The sequence below is a fragment of the Scyliorhinus torazame genome, chromosome 9, assembly GCF_047496885.1.
Source record: "Scyliorhinus torazame isolate Kashiwa2021f chromosome 9, sScyTor2.1, whole genome shotgun sequence".
In the NCBI taxonomy this organism is placed as follows: domain Eukaryota; kingdom Metazoa; phylum Chordata; class Chondrichthyes; order Carcharhiniformes; family Scyliorhinidae; genus Scyliorhinus; species Scyliorhinus torazame.
In genome coordinates this window covers 2,108,905-2,127,600 of record NC_092715.1, presented here as the reverse complement: position 1 = coordinate 2,127,600, position 18,696 = coordinate 2,108,905, and the positions used below count along the sequence as shown (strand labels likewise).

The window sequence follows — 18,696 nt, the reverse complement described above, 5'->3', positions numbered from 1 at the left end:
GGGGGGGAAGATGACTGAGATGGGGAGAGGTGACGCACAGAGGGATATGAAAACAATGATCAGCATTTTAAATAAAAGAATACTGCAGATGTTGGAGATCTAAAATGTGAGGATTTCAAAACCAAGATGCTGCTTAACCATGTACATGGAAGCTGAACAAATGAAGCAGAAACAAACACTGAAATCACTATTTAAACCAATGAATGGCAGAGATATGAGCCTACAAACATACAATTAGGAGTAGGCAACTCAATGCCTCAGGAATTCAATAAGATCATGGCTGATCAGATTTTAACCTGAACTCCATATTCCTGCCGCCCGTTTAAAGTGCCCAATTCTTTTTTTTCCCCAATTAGGAGACAATTCAGCGTGGCCAATCCACCTACCCTGCACATCGTTGGGTGGGGGTGAGACTCACTCAGACACGGGGAGAATGTGCAAACTCCACACGGACAGCGACCAGGGTCCTCGGTGCCGTGAAGCAGCAGTGCTAACCACTGCACCACCTTCTCCCACCCCCCCCCTCCGAGAATCTTTTACCCCCATGCTTATCAAGAACCTATATACCCCTGCCTGAAACATATTCAAAGACACTGCCTCCACTGCCTTTTCAACATTTCCAAAGACACTCAACCTGCAAAACAAATTTCCTCATTGGTCTTGAAACCATGAATCCTAGTTCTAGATTCTCCCATATCCCTCTGCACCTCAGAGGTCTGCAATCTCTCACCACTTATATCGATATGTTATTTTTTTAATTCTTCTTGCCAAAATGGACAATTTAACATCTTCCCACATGGTGCACCATTTGCCAGATCTTTGCTCACTCATCTAATGTAATCTCATGTTCTCTTCAAACTTACTCTCCTACCTTTGTGTCATCAGCAGAATGACAGAACTCTCCTTTTTACCACCCAGAACGAACAATATTGGAACATGATATTGGATCAAGCAATGGGACACAAGATTTTGGGGGTCAGCACCTTTTTCAGCTGGCACACAACTACCTGAAGAGCTGCACTACCTTATTTTTCATCTGCCAACTATTACAAATGAGAATTGCACACTACTATTAACCATGATATTTAAATACAAGTCACTATTAAAGTAAGTCCCAGAGATTCTACCAATTTGATGATATGCTGCAAATTACCTGGAAGGGCTGTGCGAGATTGTGGACTGTTGAAAAGTGGAGGATGCAGGGCTCCCATGTATGGAATTCTGGGGTAGTTTGTACTGTTGGTGTTGGATGATCTGTTGTTGCATAATACCTGAAACATGACAAGTTCATTACAGTGAAGCCAATTCAAAGAACAAACTTGCAATTATAAAGCACCTTTCACATCCTCAGGTTGGCCCAAAGAGTTTACTTTTATTAGTGTAAGAAAATGGGGCACCGATATGTACACAGCAAGGTCCCACAGACAGCAGCAGATAATGTCTGTTAGCGGTGTTGCTGAGACAAACGCACTGTAACCTCTCCAGTCCAGAACTCAAATACAGAAATACCACTTAGTAGGATTAGGAATGACCCCGCAACTCTCAGACTCGCGGCATGATAACATTTTCGCCAGCAAAGGTAACTCAATCACTGGCTGGAGTATGAGGGAAACTGCCATGCAGCTGAGCAAAGAAGAGGATTGTTGTACAGGCTCCTTACTGCGGTCTGAAGACTCTGAATCACAGGCACCAACAGATTAGACCACAGTTTGTGTATACATGTATGCAGAGAGGAGCTGACTACAGTACAGAAGTGTCTGCATGTGTTACAATGGGGTCACATTAAATACAGTGGAGAGGGTAACAATTAGCTGAGGACTTGACATAACTGCAAGTGTCCTCAAACAAATAGCCTTAAAGAACATTCATAAATCAGTGTATCGGTTAGCTGTTGGCAATGTTCAATATTGTTATCGATTAATTCTATGCATTAGTGCTTCAGCCCATATTTTCAAATGAATGAATCAGAAAACCTGCACTATCATGTCTTAGCACTAGTTTAAACACGTTTGTCTCATGGTCCTTGCCCTAGTCAGCGGTGAAGGTGACCATGATCTTCCAAAGTTTCTGATTACAGCAACAACCAGGTCATCCCGCTGTTGGGATCTCTGGTTAAACCAGTTTTTGATGTTGTCTAACTGCTTCCTTCATCCTTGTCCTCTTGCCAGCATGCAAAAATGTGTATGGACAACCTGTGCAAAGAACGTCATTTGGCTCCATTTTATGTCTCAGGTACACATTTATATCCAGTTTACACACTGGTGGTTTGGCATTCCAACGGTTTTCTACTATCCAGAAATGCCTGAGCCCCAAGCATTCCAGGCTGGAAGGTTAGTGTATTGGTAAGCACACAGTGAGAATTTTCCTGTTCTTGCAATGAAATCTTTTAGGTCAAACTGAGGGAAGACAGGGCCTCAGTTGTAAATGTAAAATTAAATTGTGGAGATATTTCTGTGGTGATTCTTTCAAATTATAAAACTGAAAGCTCTTGCGTACAGTCTCAGCCTTTACAGAATCACTTTTTTCTTTTAAAAAAGAGTTGATCTGATCAGGGCTCAAGCATAATTTTAGCAAGTTTAGTATAATTTAGTAAATGTTTACACAGTTTCACTACATGGATTTATGTTGATAGTAATTTCTCAACTCCAGGAGCATAGCCTGCCAAATCTAGGTATTTCCTTCCATCGGGATGGAGAATGACAGCCAGTCTTCCTCATTGCTGCAGCATGTCATATGTTCCCGATTGTTAGTTATTATTATGCATCTTATTTAAATCAATTGCTGTCATCAGTGTTCTGGGACATCATTAGTTGTTGTTCCCGGTGTATATTCGAATTTCACTGTCAGTACCTCGAATTCTATTCTGTTATTTGATGTTCAACTAGCTGTTTCCATTTTTGAGCCATCCTGTATTTTAAACTTTGTTATTTTATATATGACAGATTAAATTTAAGATTAACACATTTCGGCTACCTTTTGCAGGTCAAGTTACCACACCTATGGTCAACAACGTCTCAGTTCGTGAACCAGCCGCTGTCAGTCAATGAAGACGAAAAATGAATTCAAACTTCCCCTTCCCCAATCTTTCTATGAAGAAAATAATCATTTCAAACTGTCTGACACGAGCAAAGCCACCGATTCACAGGTCCATGGTACAGCGTACAATGTTGTGCAATGTGATTCGCAAAACATGAGCAAGAACCCAAGAATGTCATAAAGATTTAAAATTATTCGGCCTTAAATGTAAGAGATGGAATTGCAGAATGCAATCAATCCCAAATCCAAAGTAAAAATCTCAAAACAGAAACAAATTGTCAGTTTTTGTAAATCAGCTGATCCAGGCTTGGTGTATTACTCACCACTCTGTACCCCATATCGATTCTGCATGCTTTTCTCCCTGAAGACATTGGGGTTTCTAGCCAGGACAGCTTGCAGGAGGACTGGAATATCACCCTCTGGGTCATCACTGCCAAGATTATCCTTCAGTTCTCTGCAAAAGGAATACAATTACCTTCAGTTTTACTTCAACATTGTTTTTACTGTGATTAAACAATCTTTTAAATATCATATTGACTACAATGCCATCATTGACGATGATCTTTGCGTCCTCACTCTCCACTGGAGTAGTACCGGATGATTGGAGGGAGGCGAATGTTGTTCCCCTATTCAAGAAAGGGATTGGGAAATCCCTGGGAATTACAGACCCATCAGTCTTACGTCTGTGGTAAGCGAAATATTGGAAAGGGTTCTGAGAGATTGGATTTATGATTATTTAGAAAAACATAGTTTGATTAAAGATAGTCAGCATGGCTTTGTGAGGGACAGGTCATGCCTCAAGTTCGAGTCCATTAACCTGGTTCACACTGTTCTCTCGAGTGAATACTGAAGCAAAGTATTCATTTAGGGCCTCTCCCATCTCCTCAGACTCTAGGCACAAGTTCCCTCCACTATCCCTGATCGGCCCTACTCTCACTCTGGTCATCCTCTTATTTCTCACGCAAGTGCAGAACACCTTTGGGTTTTCCCGAATCCTTCCTGCCAGGGCTTTTTCATGCCCCCTTCTAGCTCTCCTCAGTCCTTCCTGGCTACCTTGTAACCCTCCAGAGCCATGCCAGATCCTTGCTTACTGAACCTTACGCAAGCTTCCTTCTTCCTCTTGACTCGAAGCTCCACTTCTCTTGTCATCCAAGGCTCCTTCACCTTACCATTCCTTCCTCGTCTCAGTGGGACAAAACTATCCAGCACTCGCAGCAAGTGCTCCTTAAACAATCCCCACATTTATGATGCCATTAGACGTGACTTGGGGGGGATAAGGTGGAGAAGTAGGCTGCAAGTGTTGGGCACACTGGATAAGTGGGGCTTGTTCAAGGATCAGCTACTGCGTGTTCTTGATAAGTATGTACCGGTCAGACAGGGAGGAAGGCGTCGAGCGAGGGAACCGTGGTTTACCAAGGAAGTGGAATCTCTTGTTAAGAGGAAGAAGGAGGCCTATGTGAAGATGAAGTGTGAAGTTTCGGTTGGGGCGATGGATAGTTACAAGGTAGCGAGGAAGGATCTAAAGAGAGAGCTAAGACGAGCAAGGAGGGGACATGAGAAGTATTTGGCAGGAAGGATCAAGGAAAACCCAAAAGCTTTCTATAGGTATGTCAGGAATAAGCGAATGACTAGGGAAAGAGTAGGACCAGTCAAGGACAGGGATGGGAAATTGTGTGTGGAGTCTGAAGAGATAGGCGAGATACTAAATGAATATTTTTCGTCAGTATTCACTCAGGAAAAAGATAATGTTGTGGAGGAGAATGCTGAGCCCCAGGCTAATAGAATAGATGGCATTGAGGTACGTAGGGAAGAGGTGTTGGCAATTCTGGACAGGCTGAAAATAGATAAGTCCCCGGGACCTGATGGGATTTATCCTAGGATTCTATGGGAGGCCAGGGAAGAGATTGCTGGACCTTTGGCTTTGATTTTTATGTCATCATTGGCTACAGGAATAGTGCCAGAGGACTGGAGGACAGCAAATGTGGTCCCTTTGTTCAAAAAGGGGAGCAGAGACAACCCCGGCAACTATAGGCCGGTGAGCCTCACGTTTGTAGTGGGTAAAGTCTTGGAGGGGATTATAAGAGACAAGATTTATAATCATCTAGATAGGAATAATATGATCAGGGATAGTCAGCATGGCTTTGTGAAGGGTAGGTCATGCCTCACAAACCTTATTGAGTTCTTTGAGAAGGTGACTGAACAGGTAGACGAGGGCAGAGCAGTTGATGTGGTGTATATGGATTTCAGCAAAGCGTTTGATAAGGTTCCCCACGGTAGGCTATTGCAAAAAATACGGAGGCTGGGGATTGAGGGTGATTTAGAGACGTGGATCAGAAATTGGCTAGCTGAAAGAAGACAGAGGGTGGTGGCTGATGGGAAATGTTCAGAATGGAGTACAGTCACAAGTGGAGTACCACAAGGATCTGTTCTGGGGCCGTTGCTGTTTGTCATTTTTATCAATGACCTAGAGGAAGGCGCAGAAGGGTGGGTGAGTAAATTTGCAGACGATACTAAAGTTGGTGGTGTTGTCGATAGTGTGGAAGGATGTAGCAGATTACAGAGGGATATAGATAAGCTGCAGAGCTGGGCCGAGAGGTGGCAAATGGAGTTTAATGTAGAGAAGTGTGAGGTGATTCACTTTGGAAGGAATAACAGGAATGCGGAATATTTGGCTAATGGTAAAGTTCTTGAAAGTGTGGATGAGCAGAGGGATCTAGGTGTCCATGTACATAGATCCCTGAAAGTTGCCACCCAGGTTGATAGGGTTGTGAAGAAGGCCTATGGAGTGTTGGCCTTTATTGGTAGAGGGATTGAGTTCCGGAGTCAGGAGGTCATGTTGCAGCTGTACAGAACGCTGGTACGGCCGCATTTGGAGTATTGCGTACAGTTCTGGTCACCGCATTATAGGAAGGACGTGGAGCCTTTATAGCGGGTGCAGAGGAGATTTACCAGGATGTTGCCTGGTCTGGAGGGAAAATCTTATGAGGAAAGGCTGATGGACTTGAGGTTGTTTTCGTTGGAGAGAAGAAGGTTAAGAGGAGACTTAATAGAGGCATACAAAATGATCAGGGGGTTGGATAGGGTGGACAGTGAGAGCCTTCTCCCGCGGATGGAAATGGCTGGCACGAGGGGACATAACTTTAAACTGAGGGGTAATAGATATAGGACAGAGGTCTGAGGTAGGTTCTTTACGCAAAGAGTAGTGAGGCCGTGGAATGCCCTACCTGCTACAGTGGTGAACTCGCCAACATTGAGGGCATTTAAAAGTTTATTGGATAAACATATGGATGATAATGGCATAGTGTAGGTTGGATGGCTTTTGTTTCGGTGCAACATCGTGGGCCGAAGGGCCTGTACTGCGCTGTATTGTTCTATGTTCTATTACTGTTGTGCATTTCCCCAAGAACAATTGTTCCCACTTTATGCTCCTCAGCTCCTGTCGAATAGCAGTATAATTTCCCCTCCCCCAATTAAATACTTTCCCATACTGTGTGTTCCTATCCCTCTCCATGACTATGCTAAAGGTCAAGGAGTTATGGTCACTGTCACCGAAATGCTCTCCCACCGAGACATCTGACACCTGGCCTGGTCCGTTGCCGAGCACCAAGTCCAATACGGCCTCCCCCCTCGTCGGCCTATCTACATATCGAGTCAGGAATCTTTCCTGTACACACCTGACAAAATCTGCTCCATCCAAACCATTTGCACTAAGGATGTTCCAGTCAATATTAGGGAAGTTGAAGTCACCCATGACAACAACTCTGTTACTTCTGCATTTTTCCAAGTTCTGGAGCCCAATCTGTTCCTCTATCTCTGCTGCTATTGGGGGGTCTGTAGAAAACTCCTTTCTTGTTTCTGACTTCCACCCATACTGACTCAGTAGACAAACCCTCCTCAACTACCTCCTTTTCTGCAGCTGTGGTGCACTCCCTAATTAACAGTGCCACTCCCCCTCCACTTTTACCTCCCTCCCTATTCTTCTTACAACATCTAAACCCCGGAACATCTAACAACCATTCCTGCCCATGTGAAATCCATGTCTCTGTAATGGCCACAACATCGTAGTTCCAAGTACTAATCCACGCTCCAAGTTCATCTCCCTTATTCCCGACACTCCTTGCATTGAAACAGACACACTTTAACCCATTCCGCGGAGTGCAACTTTGCCCTTCCAACTGTCTATCCTTCCTCAGACTTGCTGCGTACTATTTCTGCCTGTTCAACAGCTACCCTATCCTCTGATCCATAACTTTGGTTCCCATCCCCCTGCCAAACTAGTTTAAACCCTCCCGAAGAGCTCTAGCAAACCTCCCACCCAGGATATTGGTGCCCCTCCAGTTTAGGTGCAATCCGTCCTTCATCTCCAGGTCCCACCTTCCCCAGAAGATATCCCAATGATCCACACATCTGAAGCCCTCCCTCCTGCACCAGCCCTACAGCCACATGTTCAGCTGCACTCGCTCGCTGTTCCTTGCCTCACTTGCACGTGGCACCAGTAGCAATCCTCAGATCACTACTCTGCTTGTCCTGCTCTTCAGCTTCCAACCTAACTCACTGAAATCACTTTTTAGATCATCACCCCTTTTCTTAGCTATGTCGTTGGTGCCTCCCCTCCCCCTTAAGAATCTTGGAGACTCGATCCGAGACATCCCTGGCCCCGGTACCCGGGAGGCAACATACCTTCCGCGAGTCTTGCTCACGACCACAGAATCGCCTATCCATTCCACGAACCATGAAGTCTCCTATCACTATTGCTTTTCTACTCTTCCCCCCTTCCCTTCTGAGCGCCAGAGCCAGACTCAGTGCCAGAGACCTGGCAGCTAGGGCCTTCCCCCGGTAGGTCATCCCCCCCAACAGCATCCAAAACGGTATACTTGTTTTGAAGGGGAACGGCCACGAGGGATCCTGCGCTGTCTGCCTGTTCGTTTTCTTTCCTCTGACTGTAACCCAGCTACTCTTGTCCTGTACCTGGGTGTGGTTACCTCCCTGTAACTCTTCCCTATTACCCCCTCTGCCTCCCGGATGATCCGAAGTTCATCCAGCTCCAGTTCCCTAACACAGTCTCTGAGGAGCTGGAGTTGGGTGCACTTCCCGCAGGTAAGGTCAGCGGGGACACCGGTGGTATCCCTCACCACCCACATCCTACAGGAGGAGCATGCAACTGCCCTAGCCTACATCCCCTCTTACCTTACAGAATATAGCTGCCCTGTGGACCAAATGGAACTTCGCCCTCCGACTCTGCTCCCAGTCAGCTGCACTCTATAAACTCCCGGCTCCATTCACGCTCTTTGAGGAAATGTAGGAAATGAAATGAAAGGAGCACCTTACTCCCTCTTCACATAACTCCCTCAGTCACCAAACTCTAACTATAGCACTCAAATTCAGCACTCCCTCAGTCACTAAACTCTCACTATAGCACTCAAATGCGCCAAAATTCAGTACTCAGTGCAAACAAAGTCTGCACTGTAGCTGGCTCACCTTTATACTGTGACTCTTGCCTCTAGAAACTGACCTAATCCAATTAACTAATTAACAAGCTCCAGCCGCATGTACCTACAAGTAGAACCTTTGTTTAAAGCTGATTGAAATGTCACCTTCTTCTAAACCAAACAGCAACTTAAGTTAATTAACTAAATAAAAGAAAGACTAGACTTTAGATAAAAATGAACCCTTAATATCCCTCAAGTCACCAAACCCTCACTATAGCACTCAAATGCACCCAAATTCAGCACTCAGTGCAAAAACGAAACAGTCTGGGAATGGTGTCCCCGCAGTCAGCATCACAGTGAAGTAGTCTGGGAACAGCGTCCTCGCAGTCAGCGTCACAGTGAAGCAGTCTGGGAACAGTGTCCTCGCAGTCAGCGTCACAGTGAAGCAGTCTGGGAACAGTGTCCTCGCAGTCAGCGTCACAGTGAAGCAGTGTGAACGGCATCCTCCGTGTCACAGTGAACCAGTCAAAGATCATAAGAAAAGTACAGCACAGGAACAGGCCCTTCGCCCTCCAAGCCTGTGCCGACCATGCTGCCCGTCTAAACTAAAATCCTCTACACTTCCGGGGTCCATATCCCTCTCTTCCCATCTAATTCATGTATTTGTCAAGATGAATTGAGTGGAAACTCTTTAGATCAAATAGTTTGGATGGGGTGGTGTTTGTGCAGTGTGTCCAGGAAGCTTTTCTAACACAGTATGTAGATTGTCCGACCAGAGGGGAGGCAATATTGGATTTGGTACTTGGTAACGAACCAGGGCAAGTGATAGATTTGTTAGTGGGGGAGTATTTTGGAGATAGTGACCACAATTCTGTGACTTTCACTTTAGTAATGGAGAGGGATAGGTGCGTGCAACAGGGCAAGGTTTACAATTGGGGGAAGGGTAAATACGATGTTGTCAGACAAGAATTGAAGTGCATAAGTTGGGAACATAGGCTGTCAGGGAAGGACACAAGTGAAATGTGGAACTTGTTCAAGTAACAGGTACTACGTGTCCTTGATATGTATGTCCCTGTCAGGCAGGGAAGAGATGGTCGAGTGAGGGAACCATGGTTGACAAGAGAGGTTGAATGTCTTGTTAAAAGGAAGGAGGGGACTTATGTAAGGCTGAGGAAACAAGGTTCAGACAGGGCGCTGGAGGGATGCAAGATAGCCAGGAGGGAACTGAAGAAAGGGATTAGGAGAGCAAAGAGAGGGCATGAAAAATCTTTGGCGGGTAGGATCAAGGAAAACCCCAAGGCCTTTTACACATGTGAGAAATATGAGAATGACTAGAGCGAGGGTAGGTCCGGTCAAGGACAGTAGCAGGAGATTGTGTATAGAGTCTGAAGAGATAGGAGAGGTCTTGAACGAGTACTTTTCTTCTGTATTAACAAATGAGAGGGGCCATATTGTTGGAGAGGACAGTGTGAAACAGACTGGTAAGCTCGAGGAAATACTTGTTAGGAAGGAAGATGTGTTGGGCATTTTGAAAAGCTTGAGGATAGACAAGTCCCCCGGGCCTGACGGGATATATCCAAGGATTCTATGGGAAGCAAGAGATGAAATTGCAGAGCCGTTGGCAATGATCTTTTCGTCCTCAGTGTCAACAGGGGTGGTACCAGGGGATTGGAGTGTGGCGAACGTTGTGCCCCTGTTCAAAAAAGGGACTAGGGATAACCCTGGGAATTACAGACCAGTCAGTCTTACTTCGGTGGTAGGCAAAGTAATGGAAAGGGTACTGAAGGATAAGATTTCTGAGCATCTGGAAAGACACTGCTCGATTAGGGATAGTCAGCACGGATTTGTGAGGGGTAGGTCTTGCCTTACAAGTCTTATTGAATTCTTGAGGAGGTGACCAAGCATGTGGATGAAGGTAAAGCAGTGGATGTAGTGTACATGGATTTTAGTAAGGCATTTGATAAAGTTCCCATGGTAGGCTTCTGCAGAAAGTAAGGAGGCATGGGATAGTGGGAAATTTGGCCAGTTGGATAACGAACTGGCTAACCGATAGAAGTCAGAGAGGGGTGGTGGATGGCAAATATTCAGCCTGGAGCCCAGTTACCAGTGGCGTACCGCAGGGATCAGTTCTGCGTCCTCTGCTGTTTGTGATTTTCATTAATAACTTGGATGAGGGAGTTGAAGGGTGGGTCAGTAAATTTGCAGACAATACGAAGATTGGTGGAGTTGTGGATAGTGAGGAGGGCTGTTGTCAGCTGCAAAGAGACATAGATAGGATGCAGAGCTGGGCTGAGAAGTGGCAGATGGAGTTTAACCCTGAAAAGTGTGAGGTTGTCCATTTTGGAAGGACAAATATGAATGCGGAATACAGGGTTAACGGTAGAGTTCTTGGCAATGTGGAGGAGCAGAGAGATCTTGGGGTCTATGTTCATACATCTTTGAAAGTTGCCACTCAAGTGGATAGAGCTGTGAAGAAGGCCTATGGTGTGCTAGCGTTCATTAACAGAGGGATTGAATTTAAGAGTCGATTTCGGCGGCGTGAGAGCAGCTGGTTAGTCAGTTTCAGCGGGAGCATTGCGGAAGGAGGGTGCTGGGAGGTAAGTCAACCTTTAAAAGCACTTCTCTTTGCAGGGGCAGGCCAGTCGATTTCGGCGGCGTGAGAGCAGCTGGTTAGTCAGTTTCAGCGGGAGCATTGCGGAAGGAGGGTGCTGGGAGGTAAGTCAACCTTTAAAAGCACTTCTCTTTGCAGGGGCAGGCCAGTCGATTTCGGCGGCGTGAGAACAGCTGGTTAGTCAGTTTCAGCGGGAGCATTGCGGAAGGAGGGTGCTGGGAGGTAAGTCAACCTTTAAAAGCACTTCTCTTTGCAGGGGCAGGCCAGTCGATTTCGGCGGCGTGAGAGCAGCTGGTTAGTCAGTTTCAGCGGGAGCATTGCGGAAGGAGGGTGCTCGGAGGTAAGTCAACCTTTAAAAGCACTTCTCTTTGCAGGGGCAGGCCAGTCGATTTCGGCGGCGTGAGAGCAGCTGGTTAGTCAGTTTCAGCGGGAGCATTGCGGAAGGAGGGTGCTGGGAGGTAAGTCAACCTTTAAAAGCACTTCTCTTTGCAGGGGCAGGCCAGTCGATTTCGGCGGCGTGAGAGCAGCTGGTTAGTCAGTTTCAGCGGGAGCATTGCGGAAGGAGGGTGCTGGGAGGTAAGTCAACCTTTAAAAGCACTTCTCTTTGCAGGGGCAGGCCAGTCGATTTCGGCGGCGTGAGAGCAGCTGGTTAGTCAGTTTCAGCGGGAGCATTGAGGAAGGAGGGTGCTGGGAGGTAAGTCAACCTTTAAAAGCACTTCTCTTTGCAGGGGCAGGCCAGTCGATTTCGGCGGCGTGAGAGCAGCTGGTTAGTCAGTTTCAGCGGGAGCATTGCGGAAGGAGGGTGCTGGGAGGTAAGTCAACCTTTAAAAGCACTTCTCTTTGCAGGGGCAGGCCAGTCGATTTCGGCGGCGTGAGAGCAGCTGGTTAGTCAGTTTCAGCGGGAGCATTGCGGAAGGAGGGTGCTGGGAGGTAAGTCAACCTTTAAAAGCACTTCTCTTTGCAGGGGCAGGCCAGTCGATTTCGGCGGCGTGAGAGCAGCTGGTTAGTCAGTTTCAGCGGGAGCATTGCGGAAGGAGGGTGCTCGGAGGTAAGTCAACCTTTAAAAGCACTTCTCTTTGCAGGGGCAGGCCAGTCGATTTCGGCGGCGTGAGAGCAGCTGGTTAGTCAGTTTCAGCGGGAGCATTGCGGAAGGAGGGTGCTGGGAGGTAAGTCAACCTTTAAAAGCACTTCTCTTTGCAGGGGCAGACCAGTCGATTTCGGCGGCGTGAGAGCAGCTGGTTAGTCAGTTTCAGCAGGAGCTGAGACTTTTTCTCTTTTCTTTAAATTAGTTTTTTAGGCGGGATCAGGAAGTCGACCCGCGGACGTCTGGGAAGACCCTCACCAATAAATTCAGGTGGAGAGGAAACCCGAGACACTACACGTGTAGTGTCTCCCACCCGCCCTCCTCCTCTAACCTAATAATAAAACCCATTGGTCTGAGGTAAGTACCATATTTTTATTATATTATTATTATTTTTTATAAAAATTTAATTTAGTTGTTAGCCAGATCTTGGTAGAAAGTTAGAGGAATGGCAGGGAAGGGAGTGCAATGTTCCTCCTGCAGGATGTTTGAGGTGAGGGATGCAGTTAGTGTCCCTGCTGATTTTACCTGCAGGAAGTGCTGCCATCTCCAGCTCCTCCAAGACCGAGTTAGGGAACTGGAGCTGGAGTTGGAAGAACTTCGGATCATTCGGGAGGCAGAAGGGGTCATAGATAGCAGCTTCAGGGAATTAGTTACACCAAAGATTGGAGATAGGTGGGTAACTGTAAGAGGGACTGGGAAAAAACAGTCAGTGCAGGGATCCCCTGCGGTCGTTCCCCTGAGAAACAAGTATACCGCTTTGGATACTTGTGGGGGGGACGACTTACCAGGGGTAAGCCATGGGGTACGGGCCTCTGGCACGGAGTCTGTCCCTGTTGCTCAGAAGGGAAGGGGGGAGAGGAGCAGAGCATTAGTAATTGGGGACTCTATAGTCAGGGGCACAGATAGGAGATTTTGTGGGAGCGTGAGAGACTCACGTTTGGTATGTTGCCTCCCAGGTGCAAGGGTACGTGATGTCTCGGATCGTGTTTTCCGGGTCCTTAGGGGGGAGGGGGAGCAGCCCCAAGTCGTGGTCCACATTGGCACCAACGACATAGGTAGGAAAGGGGACAAGGATGTCAGGCAGGCTTTCAGGGAGCTAGGATGGAAGCTCAGAACTAGAACAAACAGAGTTGTTATCTCTGGGTTGTTGCCCGTGCCACGTGATAGTGAGATGAGGAATAGGGAGAGAGAGCATTTAAACACGTGGCTACAGGGATGGTGCAGGCGGGAGGGTTTCAGATTTTTGGATAACTGGGGCTCTTTCTGGGGAAGGTGGGACCTCTACAGACAGGATGGTCTACATCTGAACCTGAGGGGCACAAATATCCTGGGGGGGAGATTTGTTAGTTCTCTTTGGGGGGGTTTAAACTAATGCAGCAGGGGCATGGGAACCTGGATTGTAGTTTTAGGGTAAGGGAGAATGAGAGTATAGAGGTCAGGAGCACAGATTTGACGTCGCAGGAGGGGGCCAGCGTTCAGGTAGGTGGTTTGAAGTGTGTCTACTTCAATGCCAGGAGTATACGAAACAAGGTAGGGGAACTGGCAGCGTGGGTTGGTACCTGGGACTTCGATGTTGTGGCCATTTCGGAGACATGGATAGAGCAGGGACAGGAATGGATGTTGCAGGTTCCGGGGTTTAGGTGTTTTAGTAAGCTCAGAGAAGGAGGCAAAAGAGGGGGAGGTGTGGCGCTGCTAGTCAAGAGCAGTATTACGGTGGCGGAGAGGATGCTAGATGGGGACTCTTCTTCCGAGGTAGTATTGGCTGAAGTTAGAAACAGGAAAGGAGAGGTCACCCTGTTGGGAGTTTTTTTATAGGCCTCCTAATAGTTCTAGGGATGTAGAGGAAAGGATGGCGAAGATGATTCTGGATATGAGCGAACGTAACAGGGTAGTTATTATGGGAGACTTTAACTTTCCAAATATTGACTGGAAAAGATATAGTTCGAGTACAATAGATGGGTCGTTTTTTGTACAGTGTGTGCAGGAGGGTTTCCTGAAACAATATGTTGACAGGACAACAAGAGGCGAGGCCACGTTGGATTTGGTTTTGGGTAATGAACCAGGCCAGGTGTTGGATTTGGAGGTAGGAGAGCACTTTGGGGACAGTGACCACAATTCGGTGACGTTTACGTTAATGATGGAAAGGGATAAGTATACACCGCAGGGCAAGAGTTATAGCTGGGGGAAGGGCAATTATGATGCCATTAGACGTGACTTGGGGGGGATAAGGTGGAGAAGTAGGCTGCAAGTGTTGGGCACACTGGATAAGTGGGGCTTGTTCAAGGATCAGCTACTGCGTGTTCTTGATAAGTATGTACCGGTCAGACAGGGAGGAAGGCGTCGAGCGAGGGAACCGTGGTTTACCAGGGAAGTGGAATCTCTTGTTAAGAGGAAGAAGGAGGCCTATGTGAAGATGAAGTGTGAAGTTTCAGTTGGGGCGATGGATAGTTACAAGGTAGCGAGGAAGGATCTAAAGAGAGAGCTAAGACGAGCAAGGAGGGGACATGAGAAGTATTTGGCAGGAAGGATCAAGGAAAACCCAAAAGCTTTCTATAGGTATGTCAGGAATAAGCGAATGACTAGGGAAAGAGTAGGACCAGTCAGGGACAGGGATGGGAAATTGTGTGTGGAGTCTGAAGAGATAGGCGAGATACTAAATGAATATTTTTCGTCAGTATTCACTCAGGAAAAAGATAATGTTGTGGAGGAGAATGCTGAGCCCCAGGCTAATAGAATAGATGGCATTGAGGTACGTAGGGAAGAGGTGTTGGCAATTCTGGACAGGCTGAAAATAGATAAGTCCCCGGGACCTGATGGGATTTATCCTAGGATTCTATGGGAGGCCAGGGAAGAGATTGCTGGACCTTTGGCTTTGATTTTTATGTCATCATTGGCTACAGGAATAGTGCCAGAGGACTGGAGGACAGCAAATGTCGTCCCTTTGTTCAAAAAGGGGAGCAGAGACAACCCCGGCAACTATAGACCGGTGAGCCTCACGTCTGTAGTGGGTAAAGTCTTGGAGGGGATTATAAGGGACAAGATGTATAATCATCTAGATAGGAATGATATGATCAGGGATAGTCAGCATGGCTTTGTGAAGGGTAGGTCATGCCTCACAAACCTTATTGAGTTCTTTGAGAAGGTGACTGAACAGGTAGACGAGGGTAGAGCAGTTGATGTGGTGTATATGGATTTCAGCAAAGCGTTTGATAAGGTTCCCCACGGTAGGCTATTGCAAAAAATACGGAGGCTGGGGATTGAGGGTGATTTAGAGATGTGGATCAGAAATTGGCTAGCTGAAAGAAGACAGAGGGTGGTGGTTGATGGGAAATGTTCAGAATGGAGTACAGTCACAAGTGGAGTACCACAAGGATCTGTTCTGGGGCCGTTGCTGTTTGTCATTTTTATCAATGACCTAGAGGAAGGCACAGAAGGGTGGGTGAGTAAATTTGCAGATGATACTAAAGTCGGTGGTGTTGTCGATAGTGTGGAAGGATGTAGCAGGTTACAGAGGGATATAGATAAGCTGCAGAGCTGGGCTGAGAGGTGGCAAATGGAGTTTAATGTAGAGAAGTGTGAGGTGATTCACTTTGGAAGGAATAACAGGAATGCGGAATATTTGGCTAATGGTAATGTTCTTGAAAGTGTGGCTGAGCAGAGGGATCTAGGTGTCCATGTACATAGATCCCTGAAAGTTGCCACCCAGGTTGATAGGGTTGTGAAGAAGGCCTATGGAGTGTTGGCCTTTATTGGTAGAGGGATTGAGTTCCGGAGTCGGGAGGTCATGTTGCAGCTGTACAGAACTCTGGTCCGGCCGCATTTGGAGTATTGCGTATAGTTCTGGTCACCGCATTATAGGAAGGACGTGGAGGCTTTGGAGCGGGTGCAGAGGAGATTTACCAGGATGTTGCCTGGTATGGAGGGAAAATCTTATGAGGAAAGGCTGACGGACTTGAGGTTGTTTTCGTTGGAGAGAAGAAGGTTAAGAGGAGACTTAATAGAGGCATACAAAATGATCAGGGGGTTGGATAGGGTGGACAGTGAGAGCCTTCTCCCGCGGATGGATATGGCTGGCACGAGGGGACATAACTTTAAACTGAGGGGTAATAGATATAGGACAGAGGTCAGAGGTAGGTTCTTTACGCAAAGAGTAGTGAGGCCGTGGAATGCCCTACCTGCTACAGTAGTGAACTCGCCAACATTGAGGGCATTTAAAAGTTTATTGGATAAACATATGGATGATAATGGCATAGTGTAGGTTAGATGGCTTTTGTTTTGGTGCAACATCGTGGGCCGAAGGGCCTGTACTGCGCTGTATTGTTCTATGTTCTATGTTCTATGTTCTAAGAGCCGTGAGGTGATGATGCAGCTGTACAAAACTTTGGTAAGGCCACATTTGGAGTACTGTGTATAGTTCTGGTCGCCTCATTTTAGGAAGGATGTGGAAGCTTTGGAAAAGGTGCAAAGGAGATTTACCAGGATGTTTCCCCGGGTGGAACAAACCATTACAAGGGGACATAAATTTAGGGTGAATGGTGGAAGATATAGAGGGGGATGTCAGAGGTAGGTTCTTTACCCAGAGAGTAGTGGGGGCATGGAATGCACTGCCTGTGGAAGTAGCTGAATCTGAAACATTAGGGACCTTCAAGCAGCTATTGGATAGGTACATGGATGACGGTAGAATGATATAGTGTAGATTAATTTGTTCTTAAGGGCAGCACGGTAGCATTGTGGATAGCACAATTGCTTCACAGCTCCAGGATCCCAGGTTCGATTCCGGCTTGGGTCACTGTCTGTGCGGAGTCTGCACGTCCTCCCCGTGTGCGCGTGGGTTTCCTCCGAGTGCTCCAGTTTCCTCCCACAGTCCAAAGATGTGCAGGTTAGGTGGATTGGCCGTGATAAAGTGCCCTTAGTGTCCAAAATTGCCCTTAGTGTTGGGTGGGGTTGCTGGGTTGTGGGGATAGGGTGGAGGTGTTGACCCTGGGTACAGTGCTCTTTCCAAGAGCCGGTGCAGACTCGATGGGCCGGGGGGCCTCCTTCTGCACTGTAAATTCTATGATAATCTATGATTAATCTAGGTCAAAGGTTCCGCACAACATCGTGGGGCGAAGGGCCTGTTCTGTGCTATATTTTTCTATGTTCTATGCCCCTTAAAGGTCACTATCGTCCCTGCTTCCACCACATCCTCCGGCAGCGAGTTCCAGGCACCCACTACCCTCTATGTAAAAAAACTTGCCTTAAACCAAAGCCCCCTAGTAATTGACCCCTCTACCCTGGGAAAAGGCCTCTGACTATCCACTCTGTCTATGCCCCTCATAATTTTGTAGACCTCTATCAGGTTGCCCCTCAACCTCCTTCGTTCCAGTGAGAACAAACCGAGTTTATTCAACCGCTCCTCATAGCTAATGCCCTCCATGCCAGGCAACATACTGGTAAATCTCTTCTGCACCCTCTCTAAAGCCTCCACATCCTTCTGGTAGTCTGGCGACCAGAATTGAACACTATTCTCCAAGTGTGGCCTAACCAAGGTTCTATACAGCTGCAACATGACTTTCCAATTTTTATACTCAATGCCGCAGCCAATGAAGGCAAGCATGCCGTATGCCTTCTTGACTACCTTCTCCACCTGTGTTGCCCCTTTCAGTGACCGGTGGATCTGCACAGCTAGTTCTCTCCGACTGTCAATACTCTTGACTGTATATTCCCTACTGGCATTAGACCTTCTAAAATGCATTACCTCACATTTGTCCAGATTAAACTCCAACTTCCTTCTCTCCACCCAAGTCTCCAAACGATCTAAATCCTGCTGTATCCTCTGACAGTCCTAATTTTGGATACTGTTGGGGGGGGATGGGCGACCCTACCAGAGGTAAGCCACGGTGCCCAGGTCTGTGGCACTGAGTCTGTCCCTGTGGCTCGGGGGGGGGGGGGGGGGGGGGGGAGCATTAGTTATTGGAGACTCTATAGTTAGAGGTACAGATAGGCGGTTCTGTGGCAACTATAGAGGCTAACGATTGGTGTGTTGCCTCCCTGGTGCCAAGGTCAGTGTCGTCTCTGACCGTGTTTTCAGGATCCTTAAGGGGGAGGGGGAGCAGCCACAAGTTGTGGTACACATCGGTACCAACGACATAGGTAGGAAAAGGGACGGGGATGTAAAACAGGAAATCAGGGAGCTAGAGTGGAAGCTGAGCCAGGACAGACCGTCATCTCTGGTTTGCTACCAGTGCCACGTGTTAGCGAGGTGAGGAACAGGGAGAGTGCAGTTAAACACGTGGCTACAGGGATGATGTAGGAGGGAGGGTTTCAGTTACTTGGATAATTGGAGCACATTCTGGGGTCGGTGGGATCTGTACAAACAGGACGGGTTACACCTGAACCAGAGGGGCACCAATATCCTGGGAGGGAAATTTGCTACAGCTCTTCGGGGGCGGGGGGGGGGGGTTTAAACTAATTTGGCAGGGGGATGGGAAGCTGATTTGTAGTCCAGGAGATAGCGTTGCTGGAGTTCAGGAAGTTGAGGGTAGTGCAGTACGGAG

At 47.3% G+C, this 18,696-nt stretch overlaps 1 protein-coding gene across 3 annotated transcripts in view; it reads right to left on the bottom strand.

The window, feature by feature from the left end:
• LOC140429045 (nipped-B-like protein) overlaps positions 1 to 18,696 on the bottom strand; it is an 817,118-nt gene that overhangs the window by 607,799 nt on the left and 190,623 nt on the right. For all 3 annotated transcript variants that reach the window (XM_072515574.1, XM_072515576.1, XM_072515575.1), the window contains exons 4-5: positions 3,360 to 3,490; positions 1,154 to 1,271 (exon numbers count right to left, since the gene is read on the bottom strand). In XM_072515574.1, coding sequence (XP_072371675.1) covers positions 1,154 to 1,271; positions 3,360 to 3,490 — 249 coding nt within the window. The remainder of the gene's footprint in view (positions 1 to 1,153; positions 1,272 to 3,359; positions 3,491 to 18,696) is intronic.